Raw genomic sequence first — 16587 nt, 5'->3', positions numbered from 1 at the left:
CATTAGGTGCAGAGTCTCCCCTGTCAGTGCTGGTATGTGGTGTGTGTGTGGTCAGTGCCCCCTGCTGGACATTAGGTGCAGCGTCTCCCCTGTCAGTGCTGGTATGTGGTGTGTGTGTGTGTGGTCAGCGCCCCCTGCTGGACATTAGGTGCAGAATCTCCCCTGTCAGTGCTGGTATGTAGTGTGTGTGGTCAGTGCCCTCTGCTGGACATTAGGTGCAGCGTCTCCCCTGTCAGTGCTGGTATGTGGTGTGTGTGTGGTCAGTGCCCCCTGCTGGACATTAGGTGCAGGGTCTCCCCTGTCAGTGCTGGTATCTGGTGTGTGTGGTCAGTGCCCCCTGCTGGACATTAGGTGCAGAGTCTCCCCTGTCAGTACTGGTATGTGGTGTGTGTGGTCAGTGCCCCCTGCTGGACATTAGGTGCAGAGTCTCCCCTGTCAGTGCTGGTATGTGGTGTGTGTGGTCAGCGCCCCCTGCTGGACATTAGGTGCAGAGTCTCCCCTGTCAGTGCTGGTATGTGGTGTGTCACCCCCTGCTGGACATTAGGTGCAGAGCCTCCCCTGTCAGTGCTGGTATGTGGTGTGTGTGGTCAGTGCCCCCTGCTGGACATTGGGTGCAGAGTCTCCCCTGTCAGTGTGTGTGTGTGTGTGTGTGTGTGTGTGTGTGTGTGTGTGTGTGTGTGTGTGTGTGTGTGTGTGGTCAGCGCCCCCTGCTGGACATTAGGTGCAGAGTCTCCCCTGTCAGTGCTGGTATGTGGTGTGTGTGTGTGGTCAGTGACCCCTGCTGGACATTAGGTGCAGAGTCTCCCCTGTCAGTGCTGGTATGTGGTGTGTGTGTGTGGTCAGCGCCCCCTGCTGGACATTAGATGCAGAGTCTCCCCTGTCAGTGCTGGTATGTGGTGTGTGTGGTCAGCGCCCTCTGCTGGACATTAGGTGCAGTGTCTCCCCTGTCAGTGCTGGTATGTGGTGTGTGTGTGGTCAGCGCCCCCTGCTGGACATTGGGTGCAGAGTCTCCCCTGTCAGTGTGTGTGTGTGTGTGTGTGTGGTCAGCGCCCCCTGCTGGACATTAGGTGCAGAGTCTCCCCTGTCAGTGCTGGTATGTGGTGTGTGTCACCCCCTGCTGGACATTAGGTGCAGAGCCTCCCCTGTCAGTGCTGGTATGTGGTGTGTGTGGTCAGTGCCCCCTGCTGGACATTGGGTGCAGAGTCTCCCCTGTCAGTGTGTGTGTGTGTGTGTGTGGTCAGCGCCCCCTGCTGGACATTAGGTGCAGAGTCTCCCCTGTCAGTGCTGGTATGTGGTGTGTGTGTGGTCAGCGCCCCCTGCTGGACATTAGGTGCAGAGTCTCTCCTGTCAGTGCTGGTATGTGGTGTGTGGTCAGCGCCCCCCTGCTGGACATTAGGTGCAGTCTCCCCTGTCAGTGCTAGTATGTGGTGTGTGTGGTCAGTGCCCCCTGCTGGACATTAGGTGCAGAGTCTCCCCTGTCAGTGCTGGTATGTGGTGTGTGTGGTCAGCGCCCCCTGCTGGACATTAGGTGCAGCGTCTCCCCTGTCAGTGCTGGTATGTGGTGTGTGTGGTCAGTGCCCCCTGCTGGACATTAGGTGCAGCGTCTCCCCTGTCAGTGCTGGTATGTGGTGTGTGTGGTCAGCGCCCCCTGCTGGACATTAGGTGCAGAATCTCCCCTGTCAGTGCTGGTATGTAGTGTGTGTGGTCAGTGCCCTCTGCTGGACATTAGGTGCAGAGTCTCCCCTGTCAGTGCTGGTATGTGGTGTGTGTGGTCAGTGCCCCCTGCTGGACATTAGGTGCAGCGTCTCCCCTGTCAGTGCTGGTATGTGGTGTGTGTGTGGTCAGTGCCCCCTGCTGGACATTAGGTGCAGGGTCTCCCCTGTCAGTGCTGGTATGTGGTGTGTGTGGTCAGTGCCCCCTGCTGGACATTAGGTGCAGAGTCTCCCCTGTCAGTACTGGTGTGTGGTCAGTGCCCCCTGCTGGACATTAGGTGCAGAGTCTCCCCTGTCAGTGCTGGTATGTGGTGTGTGTGGTCAGCGCCCCCTGCTGGACATTAGGTGCAGAGTCTCCCCTGTCAGTGCTGGTATGTGGTGTGTGTCACCCCCTGCTGGACATTAGGTGCAGAGCCTCCCCTGTCAGTGCTGGTATGTGGTGTGTGTGTGTGGTCAGCGCCCCCTGCTGGACATTAGGTGCAGGGTCTCCCCTGTCAGTGCTGGTATGTGGTGTGTGTGGTCAGTGCCCCCTGCTGGACATTGGGTGCAGAGTCTCCCCTGTCAGTGTGTGTGTGTGGTCAGCGCTCCCCTGCTGGACATTAGGTGCAGCGTCTCCCCTGTCAGTGCTGGTATGTGGTGTGTGTGTGGTCAGCGCCCCCTGCTGGACATTAGGTGCAGAGTCTCTCCTGTCAGTGCCCCCTGCTGGACATTAGGTGCAGAGTCTCCCCTGTCAGTGCTGGTATGTGGTGTGTGTGGTCAGTGCCCTCTGCTGGACATTAGGTGCAGTCTCCCCTGTCAGTGCTGGTATGTGGTGTATGTGGTCAGTGCCCCCTGCTGGACATTAGGTGCAGAGTCTCCCCTGTCAGTGCTGGTATGTGGTGTGTGTCACCCCCTGCTGGACATTAGGTGCAGAGTCTCCCCTGTCAGTACTGGTATGTGGTGTGTGTGGTCAGTGCCCCCTGCTGGACATTAGGTGCAGAGTCTCCCCTGTCAGTGCTGGTATGTGGTGTGTGTGGTCAGCGCCCCTTGCTGGACATTAGGTGCAGAGCCTTCCCTGTCAGTGCTGGTATGTGGTGTGTGTGTGGTCAGCGCCCCCTGCTGGACATTAGGTGCAGGGTCTCCCCTGTCAGTGCTGGTATGTGGTGTGTGTGGTCAGTGCCCCCTGCTGAACATTGGGTGCAGAGTCTCCCCTGTCAGTGTGTGTGTGTGGTCAGCGCCCCCCTGCTGGACATTAGGTGCAGCGTCTCCCCTGTCAGTGCTGGTATGTGGTGTGTGTGTGGTCAGCGCCCCCTGCTGGACATTAGGTGCAGAGTCTCTCCTGTCAGTGCTGGTATGTGGTCAGCGCCCCCCTGCTGGACATTAGGTGCAGTCTCCCCTGTCAGTGCAGGTATGTGGTGTGTGTGTGTGTGTGTGGTCAGCGCCCCCTGCTGGACATTAGGTGCAGCGTCTCCCCTGTCAGTGCTGGTGTGTGTGGTCAGCGCCCCCTGCTGGACATTAGGTGCAGAGTCTCCCCTGTCAGTACTGGTATGTGGTGTGTGTGTGGTCAGTGACCCCTGCTGGACATTAGGTGCAGAGTCTCCCCTGTCAGTGCTGGTATGTGGTGTGTGTGGTCAGCGCCCCCTGCTGGACATTAGGTGCAGAGTCTCCCCTGTCAGTGCTGGTATGTGGTGTTTGTGTGGTCAGCGCCCCCTGCTGGACATTAGGTGCAGAATCTCCCCTGTCAGTGCTGGTGTGTGTGTGTGTGTGTGTGTGTGTGTGTGTGTGTGTGTGTGTGTGTGTGTGTGTGTGTGTGTGTGTGTGTGTGTGTGTGTGTGTGTGTGTGTGTGTGTGTGTGTGTGTGTGTGTGTGTGTGTGTGTGTGTGTGTGTGTGTGTGTGTGTGTGTGGTCAGCGCCCCCTGCTGGACATTAGGTGCAGAGTCTCCCCTGTCAGTGCTGGTATGTGGTGTGTGTGTGGTCAGTGCCCCCTGCTGGACATTAGGTGCAGTGTCTCCCCTGTCAGTGCTGGTATGTGGTGTGTGTGTGTGTGTGTGGTCAGTGCCCCCTGCTGGACATTAGGTGCAGCGTCTCCCCTGTCAGTGCTGGTATGTGGTGTGTGTGGTCAGTGCCCCCTGCTGGACATTAGGTGCAGCGTCTCCCCTGTCAGTGCTGGTATGTGGTGTGTGTGTGGTCAGCGCCCCCTGCTGGACATTAGGTGCAGAGTCTCCCCTGTCAGTGCTGGTATGTGGTGTGTGTGGTCAGTGCTCCCTGCTGGACATTAGGTGCAGAGTCTCCCCTGTCAGTGCTGGTATGTGGTGTGTGTGTGTGTGTGTGTCACCCTCTGCTGGACATTAGGTGCAGTCTCCCCTGTCAGTGCTGGTATGTGGTGTGTGGTTGCCGCCCTCCGCTGGGTGCTGCAGGAACTGCTCTGCTGATGTCACTCGGTGGTATTTTCTGTATTTCAGGCAGATTTCCAGAAGGCCGCTGAGGAGGTGAAGCAGCTGAAGACGTCGCCGTCTGATGCGGAACTGCTGGAACTGTACGCCTACTTCAAGCAGGCCACAGTGGGGGATTGCAACACAGGTCAGTGCGCTGCTCTGTACTGGGGGGGGCGCTGATTCTGTAGCACCCGGTGTTGTAGGGATGGGATTGCTGCAGCACGTGGTGGTGTAGGGATGGGATTGCTGCAGCACGTGGTGTTGTAGGGATGGGATTGCTGCAGCATTCGGTGTTGTAGGGATGGGATTGCTGCGGCACGCGGTGTTGTAGGGATGGGATTGCTGCAGCACGCGGTGTTGTAGGGATGGGATTGCTGCAGCACGTGGTGTTGTAGGGAGGGGATTGCTGCAGTATTCGGTGTTGTAGGGATGGGATTGCTGCAGCACGTGGTGTTGTAGGGAGGGGATTGCTGCAGCATTCGGTGTTGTAGGGATGGGATTGCTGCGGCACGCGGTGTTGTAGGGATGGGATTGCTGCGGCACGCGGTGTTGTAGGGATGGGATTGCTGCAGCACGTGGTGGTGTAGGGATGGGATTGCTGCAGCACGTGGTGTTGTAGGGATGGGATTGCTGCAGCACGTGGTGTTGTAGGGATGGGATTGCTGCGGCACGCGGTGTTGTAGGGATGGGATTGCTGCGGCACGCGGTGTTGTAGGGATGGGATTGCTGCGGCACGCGGTGTTGTAGGGATGGGATTGCTGCGGCACGCGGTGTTGTAGGGATGGGATTGCTGCAGCACGTGGTGGTGTAGGGATGGGATTGCTGCGGCACGCGGTGTTGTAGGGATGGGATTGCTGCGGCACGCGGTGTTGTAGGGATGGGATTGCTGCAGCACGTGGTGGTGTAGGGATGGGATTGCTGCAGCACGTGGTGGTGTAGGGATGGGATTGCTGCAGCACGTGGTGTTGTAGGGATGGGATTGCTGCAGCATTCAGTGTTGTAGGGATGGGATTGCTGCGGCACGCGGTGTTGTAGGGAGGGGATTGCTGCGGCATGTGGTGGTGTAGGGATGGGATTGCTGCGGCACGCGGTGTTGTAGGGATGGGATTGCTGCGGCACGCGGTGTTGTAGGGATGGGATTGCTGCGGCACGCGGTGTTGTAGGGATGGGATTGCTGCAGCACGTGGTGGTGTAGGGATGGGATTGCTGCAGCACGTGGTGGTGTAGGGATGGGATTGCTGCAGCACGTGGTGGTGTAGGGAGGGGATTGCTGCAGCACGTGGTGTTGTAGGGATGGGATTGCTGCAGCATTCAGTGTTGTAGGGATGGGATTGCTGCGGCACGCGGTGTTGTAGGGATGGGATTGCTGCAGCACGTGGTGTTGTAGGGATGGGATTGCTGCGGCACGTGGTGGTGTAGGGATGGGATTGCTGCGGCACGTGGTGGTGTAGGGATGGGATTGCTGCAGCACGTGGTGGTGTAGGGATGGGATTGCTGCAGCACGTGGTGTTGTAGGGATGGGATTGCTGCAGCATTCAGTGTTGTAGGGATGGGATTGCTGCGGCACGCGGTGTTGTAGAGATGGGATTGCTGCGGCACGCGGTGTTGTAGGGATGGGATTGCTGCAGCATGTGGTGTTGTAGGGAGGGGATTGCTGCAGCATGTGGTGTTGTAGGGAGGGGATTGCTGCAGCACGTGGTGGTGTAGGGATGGGATTGCTGCAGCATGTGGTGTAGGGATGGGATTGCTGCAGCATGCGGTGTTGTAGGGATGGGATTGCTGCAGCACGTGGTGTTGTAGGGATGGGATTGCTGCAGCACGTGGTGTTGTAGGGAGGGGATTGCTGCGGCACGCGGTGTTGTAGGGAGGGGATTGCTGCAGCATGTGGTGTTGTAGGGATGGGATTGCTGCAGCACGCGGTGTTGTAGGGAGGGGATTGCTGCAGCACGCGGTGTTGTAGGGAGGGGATTGCTGCAGCACGCGGTGTTGTAGAGAGGGGATTGCTGCAGCATGTGGTGTTGTAGGGAGGGGATTGCTGCAGCACGTGGTGTTATAGGGAGGGGATTGCTGCAGCACGTGGTGTTGTAGGGAGGGGATTGTTGCAGCACGCGGTGTTGTAGGGAGGGGATTGCTGCAGCACGCGGTGTTGTAGGGATGGGATTGCTGCAGCACGTGGTGTTGTAGGGATGGGATTGCTGCAGCATTCGGTGTTGTAGGGATGGGATTGCTGCGGCACGCGGTGTTGTAGGGATGGGATTGTTGCGGCACGTGATGGTGTAGGGAGGGGATTGCTGCGGCATGTGGTGTTGTAGGGATGGGATTGCTGCAGCACGTGGTGTTGTAGGGATGGGATTGCTGCAGCACGTGGTGTTGTAGGGATGGGATTGCTGCAGCATGTGTTGTTGTAGGGATGGGATTGCTGCAGCACGTGGTGTTGTAGGGATGGGATTGCTGCAGCACGTGGTGTTGTAGGGATGGGATTGCTGCAGCACGTGGTGTAGTGATGGGATTGCTGCAGCACGTGGTGGTGTAGGGAGGGGATTGCTGCAGCACGTGGTGGTGTAGGGAGGGGATTGCTGCAGCACGTGGTGTAGGGAGGGGATTGCTGCAGCACGTGGTGTAGGGAGGGGATTGCTGCAGCACGTGGTGTAGGGAGGGGATTGCTGCAGCACGTGGTGTAGGGAGGGGATTGCTGCAGCACGTGGTGTAGGGAGGGGATTGCTGCAGCACGTGGTGTAGGGAGGGGATTGCTGCAGCACGCGGTGTTGTAGGGAGGGGTATGCTGCAGCACGCGGTGGTGTAGGGATGGGATTGCTGCAGCACGCGGTGGTGTAGGGATGGGATTGCTGCAGCACGCGGTGGTGTAGGGATGGGATTGCTGCAGCACGCGGTGGTGTAGGGATGGGATTGCTGCAGCACGCGGTGGTGTAGGGATGGGATTGCTGCAGCACGCGGTGGTGTAGGGATGGGATTGCTGCAGCACGTGGTGTTGTAGGGATGGGATTGCTGCAGCACGCGGTGTTGTAGGGATGGGATTGCTGCAGCACGCGGTGTTGTAGGGATGGGATTGCTGCAGCACGTGGTGTTGTAGGGATGGGATTGCTGCAGCACGCGGTGTTGTAGGGATGGGATTGCTGCGGCACGCGGTGTTGTAGGGATGGGATTGCTGCAGCATTCGGTGTTGTAGGGATGGGATTGCTGCAGCACGTGGTGGTGTAGGGATGGGATTGCTGCAGCACGCGGTGTTGTAGGGATGGGATTGCTGCAGCATGTGGTGTTGTAGGGAGGGGATTGCTGCAGCACGTGGTGGTGTAGGGATGGGATTGCTGCGGCACGCGGTGTTGTAGGGAGGGGATTGCTGCAGTATTCGGTGTTGTAGGGATGGGATTGCTGCAGCACGTGGTGTTGTAGGGAGGGGATTGCTGCAGCATTCGGTGTTGTAGGGATGGGATTGCTGCGGCACGCGGTGTTGTAGGGATGGGATTGCTGCGGCACGCGGTGTTGTAGGGATGGGATTGCTGCAGCACGTGGTGGTGTAGGGATGGGATTGCTGCAGCACGTGGTGTTGTAGGGATGGGATTGCTGCAGCACGTGGTGTTGTAGGGATGGGATTGCTGCGGCACGCGGTGTTGTAGGGATGGGATTGCTGCGGCACGCGGTGTTGTAGGGATGGGATTGCTGCGGCACGCGGTGTTGTAGGGATGGGATTGCTGCAGCACGTGGTGGTGTAGGGAGGGGATTGCTGCAGCACGTGGTGTTGTAGGGATGGGATTGCTGCAGCATTCAGTGTTGTAGGGATGGGATTGCTGCGGCACGCGGTGTTGTAGGGATGGGATTGCTGCGGCACGCGGTGTTGTAGGGATGGGATTGCTGCAGCACGTGGTGGTGTAGGGATGGGATTGCTGCAGCACGTGGTGGTGTAGGGAGGGGATTGCTGCAGCACGTGGTGTTGTAGGGATGGGATTGCTGCAGCATTCAGTGTTGTAGGGATGGGATTGCTGCGGCACGCGGTGTTGTAGGGATGGGATTGCTGCGGCACGCGGTGTTGTAGGGATGGGATTGCTGCAGCACGTGGTGGTGTAGGGATGGGATTGCTGCAGCACGTGGTGGTGTAGGGATGGGATTGCTGCAGCACGTGGTGTTGTAGGGATGGGATTGCTGCAGCATTCAGTGTTGTAGGGATGGGATTGCTGCGGCACGCGGTGTTGTAGGGATGGGATTGCTGCAGCATGTGGTGTTGTAGGGAGGGGATTGCTGCAGCACGTGGTGGTGTAGGGATGGGATTGCTGCAGCATGTGGTGTAGGGATGGGATTGCTGCAGCATGCGGTGTTGTAGGGATGGGATTGCTGCAGCACGTGGTGTTGTAGGGATGGGATTGCTGCAGCACGTGGTGTTGTAGGGAGGGGATTGCTGCGGCACGCGGTGTTGTAGGGAGGGGATTGCTGCAGCATGTGGTGTTGTAGGGATGGGATTGCTGCAGCACGCGGTGTTGTAGGGAGGGGATTGCTGCAGCACGCGGTGTTGTAGGGAGGGGATTGCTGCAGCACGCGGTGTTGTAGAGAGGGGATTGCTGCAGCATGTGGTGTTGTAGGGAGGGGATTGCTGCAGCACGTGGTGTTGTAGGGAGGGGATTGCTGCAGCACGTGGTGTTGTAGGGATGGGATTGTTGCAGCACGCGGTGTTGTAGGGAGGGGATTGCTGCAGCACGCGGTGTTGTAGGGATGGGATTGCTGCAGCACGTGGTGTTGTAGGGATGGGATTGCTGCAGCATTCGGTGTTGTAGGGATGGGATTGCTGCGGCACGCGGTGTTGTAGGGATGGGATTGTTGCGGCACGTGATGGTGTAGGGAGGGGATTGCTGCGGCATGTGGTGTTGTAGGGATGGGATTGCTGCAGCACGTGGTGTTGTAGGGATGGGATTGCTGCAGCACGTGGTGTTGTAGGGATGGGATTGCTGCAGCACGTGGTGTAGGGAGGGGATTGCTGCAGCACGTGGTGTAGGGAGGGGATTGCTGCAGCACGTGGTGTAGGGAGGGGATTGCTGCAGCACGTGGTGTAGGGAGGGGATTGCTGCAGCACGTGGTGTAGGGAGGGGATTGCTGCAGCACGTGGTGTAGGGAGGGGATTGCTGCAGCACGTGGTGTAGGGAGGGGATTGCTGCAGCACGCGGTGTTGTAGGGAGGGGTATGCTGCAGCACGCGGTGGTGTAGGGATGGGATTGCTGCAGCACGCGGTGGTGTAGGGATGGGATTGCTGCAGCACGCGGTGGTGTAGGGATGGGATTGCTGCAGCACGCGGTGGTGTAGGGATGGGATTGCTGCAGCACGCGGTGGTGTAGGGATGGGATTGCTGCAGCACGCGGTGGTGTAGGGATGGGATTGCTGCAGCACGTGGTGTTGTAGGGATGGGATTGCTGCAGCACGCGGTGTTGTAGGGATGGGATTGCTGCAGCACGCGGTGTTGTAGGGATGGGATTGCTGCAGCACGTGGTGTTGTAGGGATGGGATTGCTGCAGCACGCGGTGTTGTAGGGATGGGATTGCTGCGGCACGCGGTGTTGTAGGGATGGGATTGCTGCAGCATTCGGTGTTGTAGGGATGGGATTGCTGCAGCACGTGGTGGTGTAGGGATGGGATTGCTGCAGCATGTGTTGTTGTAGGGATGGGATTGCTGCAGCACGTGGTGTTGTAGGGATGGGATTGCTGCAGCACGTGGTGTTGTAGGGATGGGATTGCTGCAGCACGTGGTGTAGTGATGGGATTGCTGCAGCACGTGGTGGTGTAGGGAGGGGATTGCTGCAGCACGTGGTGGTGTAGGGAGGGGATTGCTGCAGCACGTGGTGTAGGGAGGGGATTGCTGCAGCACGTGGTGTAGGGAGGGGATTGCTGCAGCACGTGGTGTAGGGAGGGGATTGCTGCAGCACGTGGTGTAGGGAGGGGATTGCTGCAGCACGTGGTGTAGGGAGGGGATTGCTGCAGCACGCGGTGTTGTAGGGAGGGGTATGCTGCAGCACGTGGTGTTGTAGGGAGGGGATTGCTGCTGCACACGGTGATGTAGGGATGGGATTGCTGCAGCACGTGGTGTTGTAGGGAGGGGATTGCTGCGGCACGCGGTGTTGTAGGGATGGGATTGCTGCACACATTTCCTGTTTGCTTGAAAGTTAAGAGTTTCATTTCTGGTTCGGCCATTAACTATATATCTTCTCTGATCTTCTGTGTCCACAGCGCGGCCGGGGATGTTGGACTTCAAAGGAAAAGCCAAATGGGACGCCTGGAATGCCAAGAAAGGTGAGGAGCTGGTGTCTGTCTGAGTGTTGGTGGGGGGTGCACCCTCTCTGTATCGGGTCACCCAGTGTCGTGTTTATTGTAGGAAGTGTCATCACTGAGTGTTCTGTTGCGTGGGTGCGCGATTTGTAACGATGTGGGGAGAGAGCTCACACGGCACATGCACCGCACCACCGACCACATCTACACACTGCACAGCACCATCATACCCATGTCCACAGCTCACACGCCAAATACACCGCACCACCGACCACATCTACACACTGCACAGCCTCATCATACCCATGTCCACTGCTCACACGCCAAATACACCACACCACTGACCACATCTACACACTGCACAGCCTCATCATACCCATGTCCACAGCTCACACGCCAAATACACCACACCACCGACCACATCTACACACTGCACAGCCTCATCATACCCATGTCCACAGCTCACACGCCAAATACACCGCACCACCGACCACATCCACACACTCCACAGTCCCATCAAGACCCATGTACACTGCTCACGTGGCAAATATACTGCACCACCGACCACATCTACGCACTGCACAGCCCCATCAAGACCCATGTCCACAGCTCACACGGCAAAATACACCGCACCACCGACCACATCTACACACTGCACAGCCTCATCAAGACCCATGTCCACAGCTCACACGCCAAATACACCACACCACCGACCACATACACACTGCACAGCCTCATCAAGACCCATGTCCACAGCTCACACGGCAAATGCACCGCACCACCGACCACATCCACACACAGCACAGCCCCATCAAGACCCATGTCCACTGCTCACACGCCAAATGCACCGCACCACCGACCACATCCACACACTGCACAGCCCCATCAAGACCCATGTCCACAGCTCACACGCCAAATGCACCGCACCACCGACCACATCTACACACTGCACAGCCTCATCATACCCATGTCCACAGCTCACACGGCAAATGCACCACACCACCGACCACATCCACACACTGCACAGCCCCATCAAGACCCATGTCCACAGCTCACACGCCAAATGCACCGCACCACCGACCACATCTACACACTGCATAGCCTCATCATACCCATGTCCACAGCTCACACGCCAAATGCACCGCACCACCGACCACATCTACACACTGCATAGCCTCATCATACCCATGTCCACAGCTCACACGGCAAATGCACCGCACCACCGACCACATCCACACACTGCACCGCCCCATCAAGACCCATGTCCACAGCTCATGCAGCAAATATACTGCGCCACCGACCACATCTACACACTGCACAGCCCCATCATACCCATGTCCACTGCTCACACGCCAAATACACCGCACCACCGACCACATCCACACACTGCACAGCCTCGTCAAGACCCATGTCCACAGCTCACGCGGCAAATACACCGCACCACCGACCACATCTACACACTGCACAGCCTCATCAAGACCCATGTCCACAGCTCACGTGGCAAATATACCGCACCACTGACCACATCTACACACTGCACAGCCTCGTCAAGACCCATGTCCACAGCTCACGGGGCAAAATACACCGCACCACCGACCCCATCTACACACTGCACAGCCCCATCATACCCATGTCCACTACTCACACGGCAAAATACACTACAGCACCGACCACATCTACACACTGCGTAGCCTCATCAAGACCCATGTCCACAGCTCACACGCCAAATACACCACACCACCGACCACATCTACACACTGCACAGCCTCATCAAGACCCATGTCCACAGCTCACACGCCAAATACACCACACCACCGACCACATACACACTGCACAGCCTCATCAAGACCCATGTCCACATCTCACGTGGCAAAATGCATGCTTGCTTTGTTGATTTTTAAGAAGGCGTTTGACTCGGTGTGGCACCCAGGCCTTTTACTATAACTCCTAGAGAGCAGAATAGGAGGAAAAACCTATGATGTCATCGAGAGTTCATATACTGGGAACCAATGCAGTGTGAAAGTAGATGGGAAGAGAAGTGCGTTTTTCAAGCAGGGTCGAGGAGTCAGGCAGAGCTGCAGTCTGAGCCCAACACTCTTTAACATATACATTAACCAACTGGCTTTAGCCCTGGAATCCTCCCCAGCTCCAGGCCTCCTCCTGCATGACCGTGAGGTGAAGTCCCTGCTGTATGCAGATGACCTTGTGCTGCTCTCCCCAACAGAGAAAGGACTACAGGACAGCCTGTCAGTATTGGAGAGTTTCTGTACCACATGGGCACTGCCCATCAACCCAAAGAAGACAAAAGTGATGGTGTTCCAGAGGAAGAATGGAAATAAAACCCCCACCTCCTCATTTATATTAAATGGCTCCCCACTGGTGTCCACTAACAGCTACACCTACCTGGGGCTGGAGATCAACCAATCAGGGAGCTTTAAACCAGCAGTACAGGCCCTGAAAGACAAAGCCTGCAGAACATTTTATGCCATCAGAAGACAGCTTTACCACCTAAAGCCACCAGTGAGAGTGAGGGCAAAGATATTCGACAGCATCATCACCCCAATCCTGCTCTATAGCAGTGAGGTATGGGGCCCGGTCACCTACCCTGACCAATCAAAAAGGGACTCCAGCCCAACAGAAATCTTCCATCTAGAGTTCTGCAAGTATCTCCTCCAAGTCCATCGAAGCACTTCAAACTCAGCTTGCCGGGCAGAGCTAGGCAGGTTCCCACTATGGCTGACTATCCAGCAGAGGGCGCTCTCATACTGGGCGCATATACAGAGCAGCAGCCCCGGCACTTACCACCATAAAGCCTCACTGAGCCAGGGGGGCGAGGCCATACCACTATGGCTGACTATCCAGCAGAGGGCGCTCTCATACTGGATGCATATACAGAGCAGCAACCCCAGCACTTACCACCATAAAGCCTCACTGAGCCAGGGTGGCGAGGCCATACCACTAAAGCTGACTATCCAGCAGAGGGCGCTCTCATACTGGGTACACATACAGAGCAGCAGCCCCAGCACTTACCACCATAAAGCCTCACTGAGCCAGGGGGCGAGGCCATACCACTATGGCTGACTATCCAGCAGAGGGCGCTCTCATACTGGATGCATATACAGAGCAGCAACCCCAGCACTTACCACCATAAAGCCTCACTGAGCCAGGGTGGCGAGGCCATACCACTAAAGCTGACTATCCAGCAGAGGGCGCTCTCATACTGGGTACACATACAGAGCAGCAGCCCCAGCACTTACCACCATAAAGCCTCACTGAGCCAGGGGGCGAGGCCATACCACTATGGCTGACTATCCAGCAGAGGGCGCTCTCATACTGGATGCATATACAGAGCAGCAACCCCAGCACTTACCACCATAAAGCCTCACTGAGCCAGGGTGGCGAGGCCATACCACTAAAGCTGACTATCCAGCAGAGGGCGCTCTCATACTGGGTACACATACAGAGCAGCAGCCCCAGCACTTACCACCATAAAGCCTCACTGAGCCAGGTGGGCGAGGCCATACCACTATGGCTGACTATCCAGCAGAGGGCGCTCTCATACTGGGCCCATATACAGAGCAGCAGCCCCAGCACTTACCACCATAAAGCCTCACTGAGCCAGGTGGGCGAGGCCATACCACTATGGCTGACTATCCAGCAGAGGGCGCTCTCATACTGGCCACATATACAGAGCAGCAACCCCAGCACTTACCACCATAAAGCCTCACTGAGCCAGGGGGGCGAGGCAAGGCTGACTATCCAGCAGAGGGCGCTCTCATACTGGCCGCATATACAGAGCAGCAACCCCAGCACTTGCCACCATAAAGCCTCATTGAGCCAGGGTGGCGAGGCCATACCACTAAAGCTGACTATCCAGTAGAGGGCACTCTCATACTGGGCACATATACAGAGCAGCAACCCCCGGCACTTACCACCATAAAGCCTCACTGAGCCAGGGGGGCGAGGCCATACCACTATGGCACACTATCCAGCAGAGGGCGCTCTCATACTGGGCGCATATACAGAGCAGCAGCCCCGGCACTTACCACCATAAAGCCTCACTGAGCCAGGGGGGCGAGGCCATACCACTATGGCTGACTATCCAGCAGAGGGCGCTCTCATACTGGGCGCATATACAGAGCAGCAACCCCAGCACTTACCACCATAAAGCCTCACTGAGCCAGGGGGGCGAGGCCATACCACTATGGCTGACTATCCAGCAGAGGGCGCTCTCATACTGGGTACACATACAGAGCAGCAGCCCCAGCACTTACCACCATAAAGCCTCACTGAGCCAGGGGGGCGAGGCCATACCACTATGGCTGACTATCCAGTAGAGGGCACTCTCATACTGGGCACATATACAGAGCAGCAACCCCAACACTTACCACCATAAAGCCTCACTGAGCCAGGGGGGCGAGGCCATACCACTATGGCTGACTGACCAGCAGAGGGCGCTCTCATACTGGCCGCATATACAGAGCAGCAACCCCCGGCACTTACCACCATAAAGCCTCACTGAGCCAGGGGGGCGAGGCCATACCACTATGGCTGACTGACCAGCAGAGGGCGCTCTCATACTGGGCGCATATACAGAGCAGCAACCCCAGCACTTACCACCATAAAGCCTCACTGAGCCAGGGAGCCGAGGCCATATCACTATGGCTGACTATCCAGCAGAGGGCGCTCTCATACTGGGCGCATATACAGAGCAGCAGCCCCACCACTTACCACCATAAAGCCTCACTGAGCCAGGTGGGCGAGGCCATACCACTATGGCTGACTATCCAGCAGAGGGCGCTCTCATACTGGCCACATATACAGAGCAGCAACCCCAGCACTTACCACCATAAAGCCTCACTGAGCCAGGGGGGCGAGGCCATACCACTATGGCTGACTATCCAGCAGAGGGCGCTCTCATACTGGCCACATATACAGAGCAGCAACCCCAGCACTTACCACCATAAAGCCTCACTGAGCCAGGGAGCCGAGGCCATATCACTATGGCTGACTATCCAGCAGAGGGCGCTCTCATACTGGGCGCATATACAGAGCAGCAACCCCAGCACTTGCCACCATAAAGCCTCACTGAGCCAGGGGGGCGAGGCCATACCACTATGGCTGACTATCCAGTAGAGGGCACTCTCATACTGGGCACATATACAGAGCAGCAACCCCAGCACTTACCACCATAAAGCCTCACTGAGCCAGGGGGGCGAGGCCATACCACTATGGCTGACTATCCAGCAGAGGGCGGTCTCATACTGGCCGCATATACAGAGCAGCAACCCCAGCACTTACCACCATAAAGCCTCACTGAGCCAGGGGGGCGAGGCCATACCACTATGGCTGACTATCCAGCAGAGGGCTCTCTCATACTGGCCGCATATACAGAGCAGCAGCCCCAGCACTTACCACCATAAAGCCTCACTGAGCCAGGGAGCCGAGGCCATATCACTATGGCTGACTATCCAGCAGAGGGCGCTCTCATACTGGGCACATATACAGAGCAGCAACCCCAGCACTTACCACCATAAAGCCTCACTGAGCCAGGGGGGTGAGGCCATACCACTATGGCTGACTATCCAGCAGAGGGCGCTCTCATACTGGGCGTATATACAGAGCAGCAGCCCCAGCACTTACCACCATAAAGCCTCACTGAGCCAGGGGGGCGAGGCCATACCACTATGGCTGACTATCCAGCAGAGGGCGCTCTCATACTGGGCGCATATACAGAGCAGCAACCCCAGCACTTACCACCATAAAGCCTCACTGAGCCAGGTGGGCGAGGCCATACCACTATGGCTGACTATCCAGCAGAGGGCGCTCTCATACTGGGCGCATATACAGAGCAGCAGTCTCAGCACTTACCACCATAAAGCCTCACTGAGCCAGGGGGGCGAGGCCATACCACTATGGCTGACTATCCAGCAGAGGGCGCTCTCATACTGGGCGCATATACAGAGCAGCAGCCCCACCACTTACCACCATAAAGCCTCACTGAGCCAGGTGGGCGAGGCCATACCACTATGGCTGACTATCCAGCAGAGGGCGCTCTCATACTGGGCCCATATACAGAGCAGCAGCCCCAGCACTTACCACCATAAAGCCTCACTGAGCCAGGTGGGCGAGGCCATACCACTATGGCTGACTATCCAGCAGAGGGCGCTCTCATACTGGCCGCATATACAGAGCAGC

General features: G+C 57.4%; 1 protein-coding gene across 1 annotated transcript in view; it reads left to right on the top strand.

The window, feature by feature from the left end:
* Positions 1-16587, top strand: part of DBI (diazepam binding inhibitor, acyl-CoA binding protein) — a 31744-nt gene that overhangs the window by 12555 nt on the left and 2602 nt on the right. The window contains exons 2-3 of the mRNA XM_068246331.1: positions 4154-4271; positions 10351-10413. Of these exons, the coding sequence (XP_068102432.1) occupies positions 4154-4271; positions 10351-10413 (181 nt within the window). The remainder of the gene's footprint in view (positions 1-4153; positions 4272-10350; positions 10414-16587) is intronic.

The sequence above is a fragment of the Hyperolius riggenbachi genome, chromosome 7, assembly GCF_040937935.1.
Source record: "Hyperolius riggenbachi isolate aHypRig1 chromosome 7, aHypRig1.pri, whole genome shotgun sequence".
Classification (NCBI taxonomy): domain Eukaryota; kingdom Metazoa; phylum Chordata; class Amphibia; order Anura; family Hyperoliidae; genus Hyperolius; species Hyperolius riggenbachi.
The sequence above is the reverse complement of the archived record's forward strand: the minus strand, read 5'-3'. Positions and strand labels throughout refer to the sequence as shown.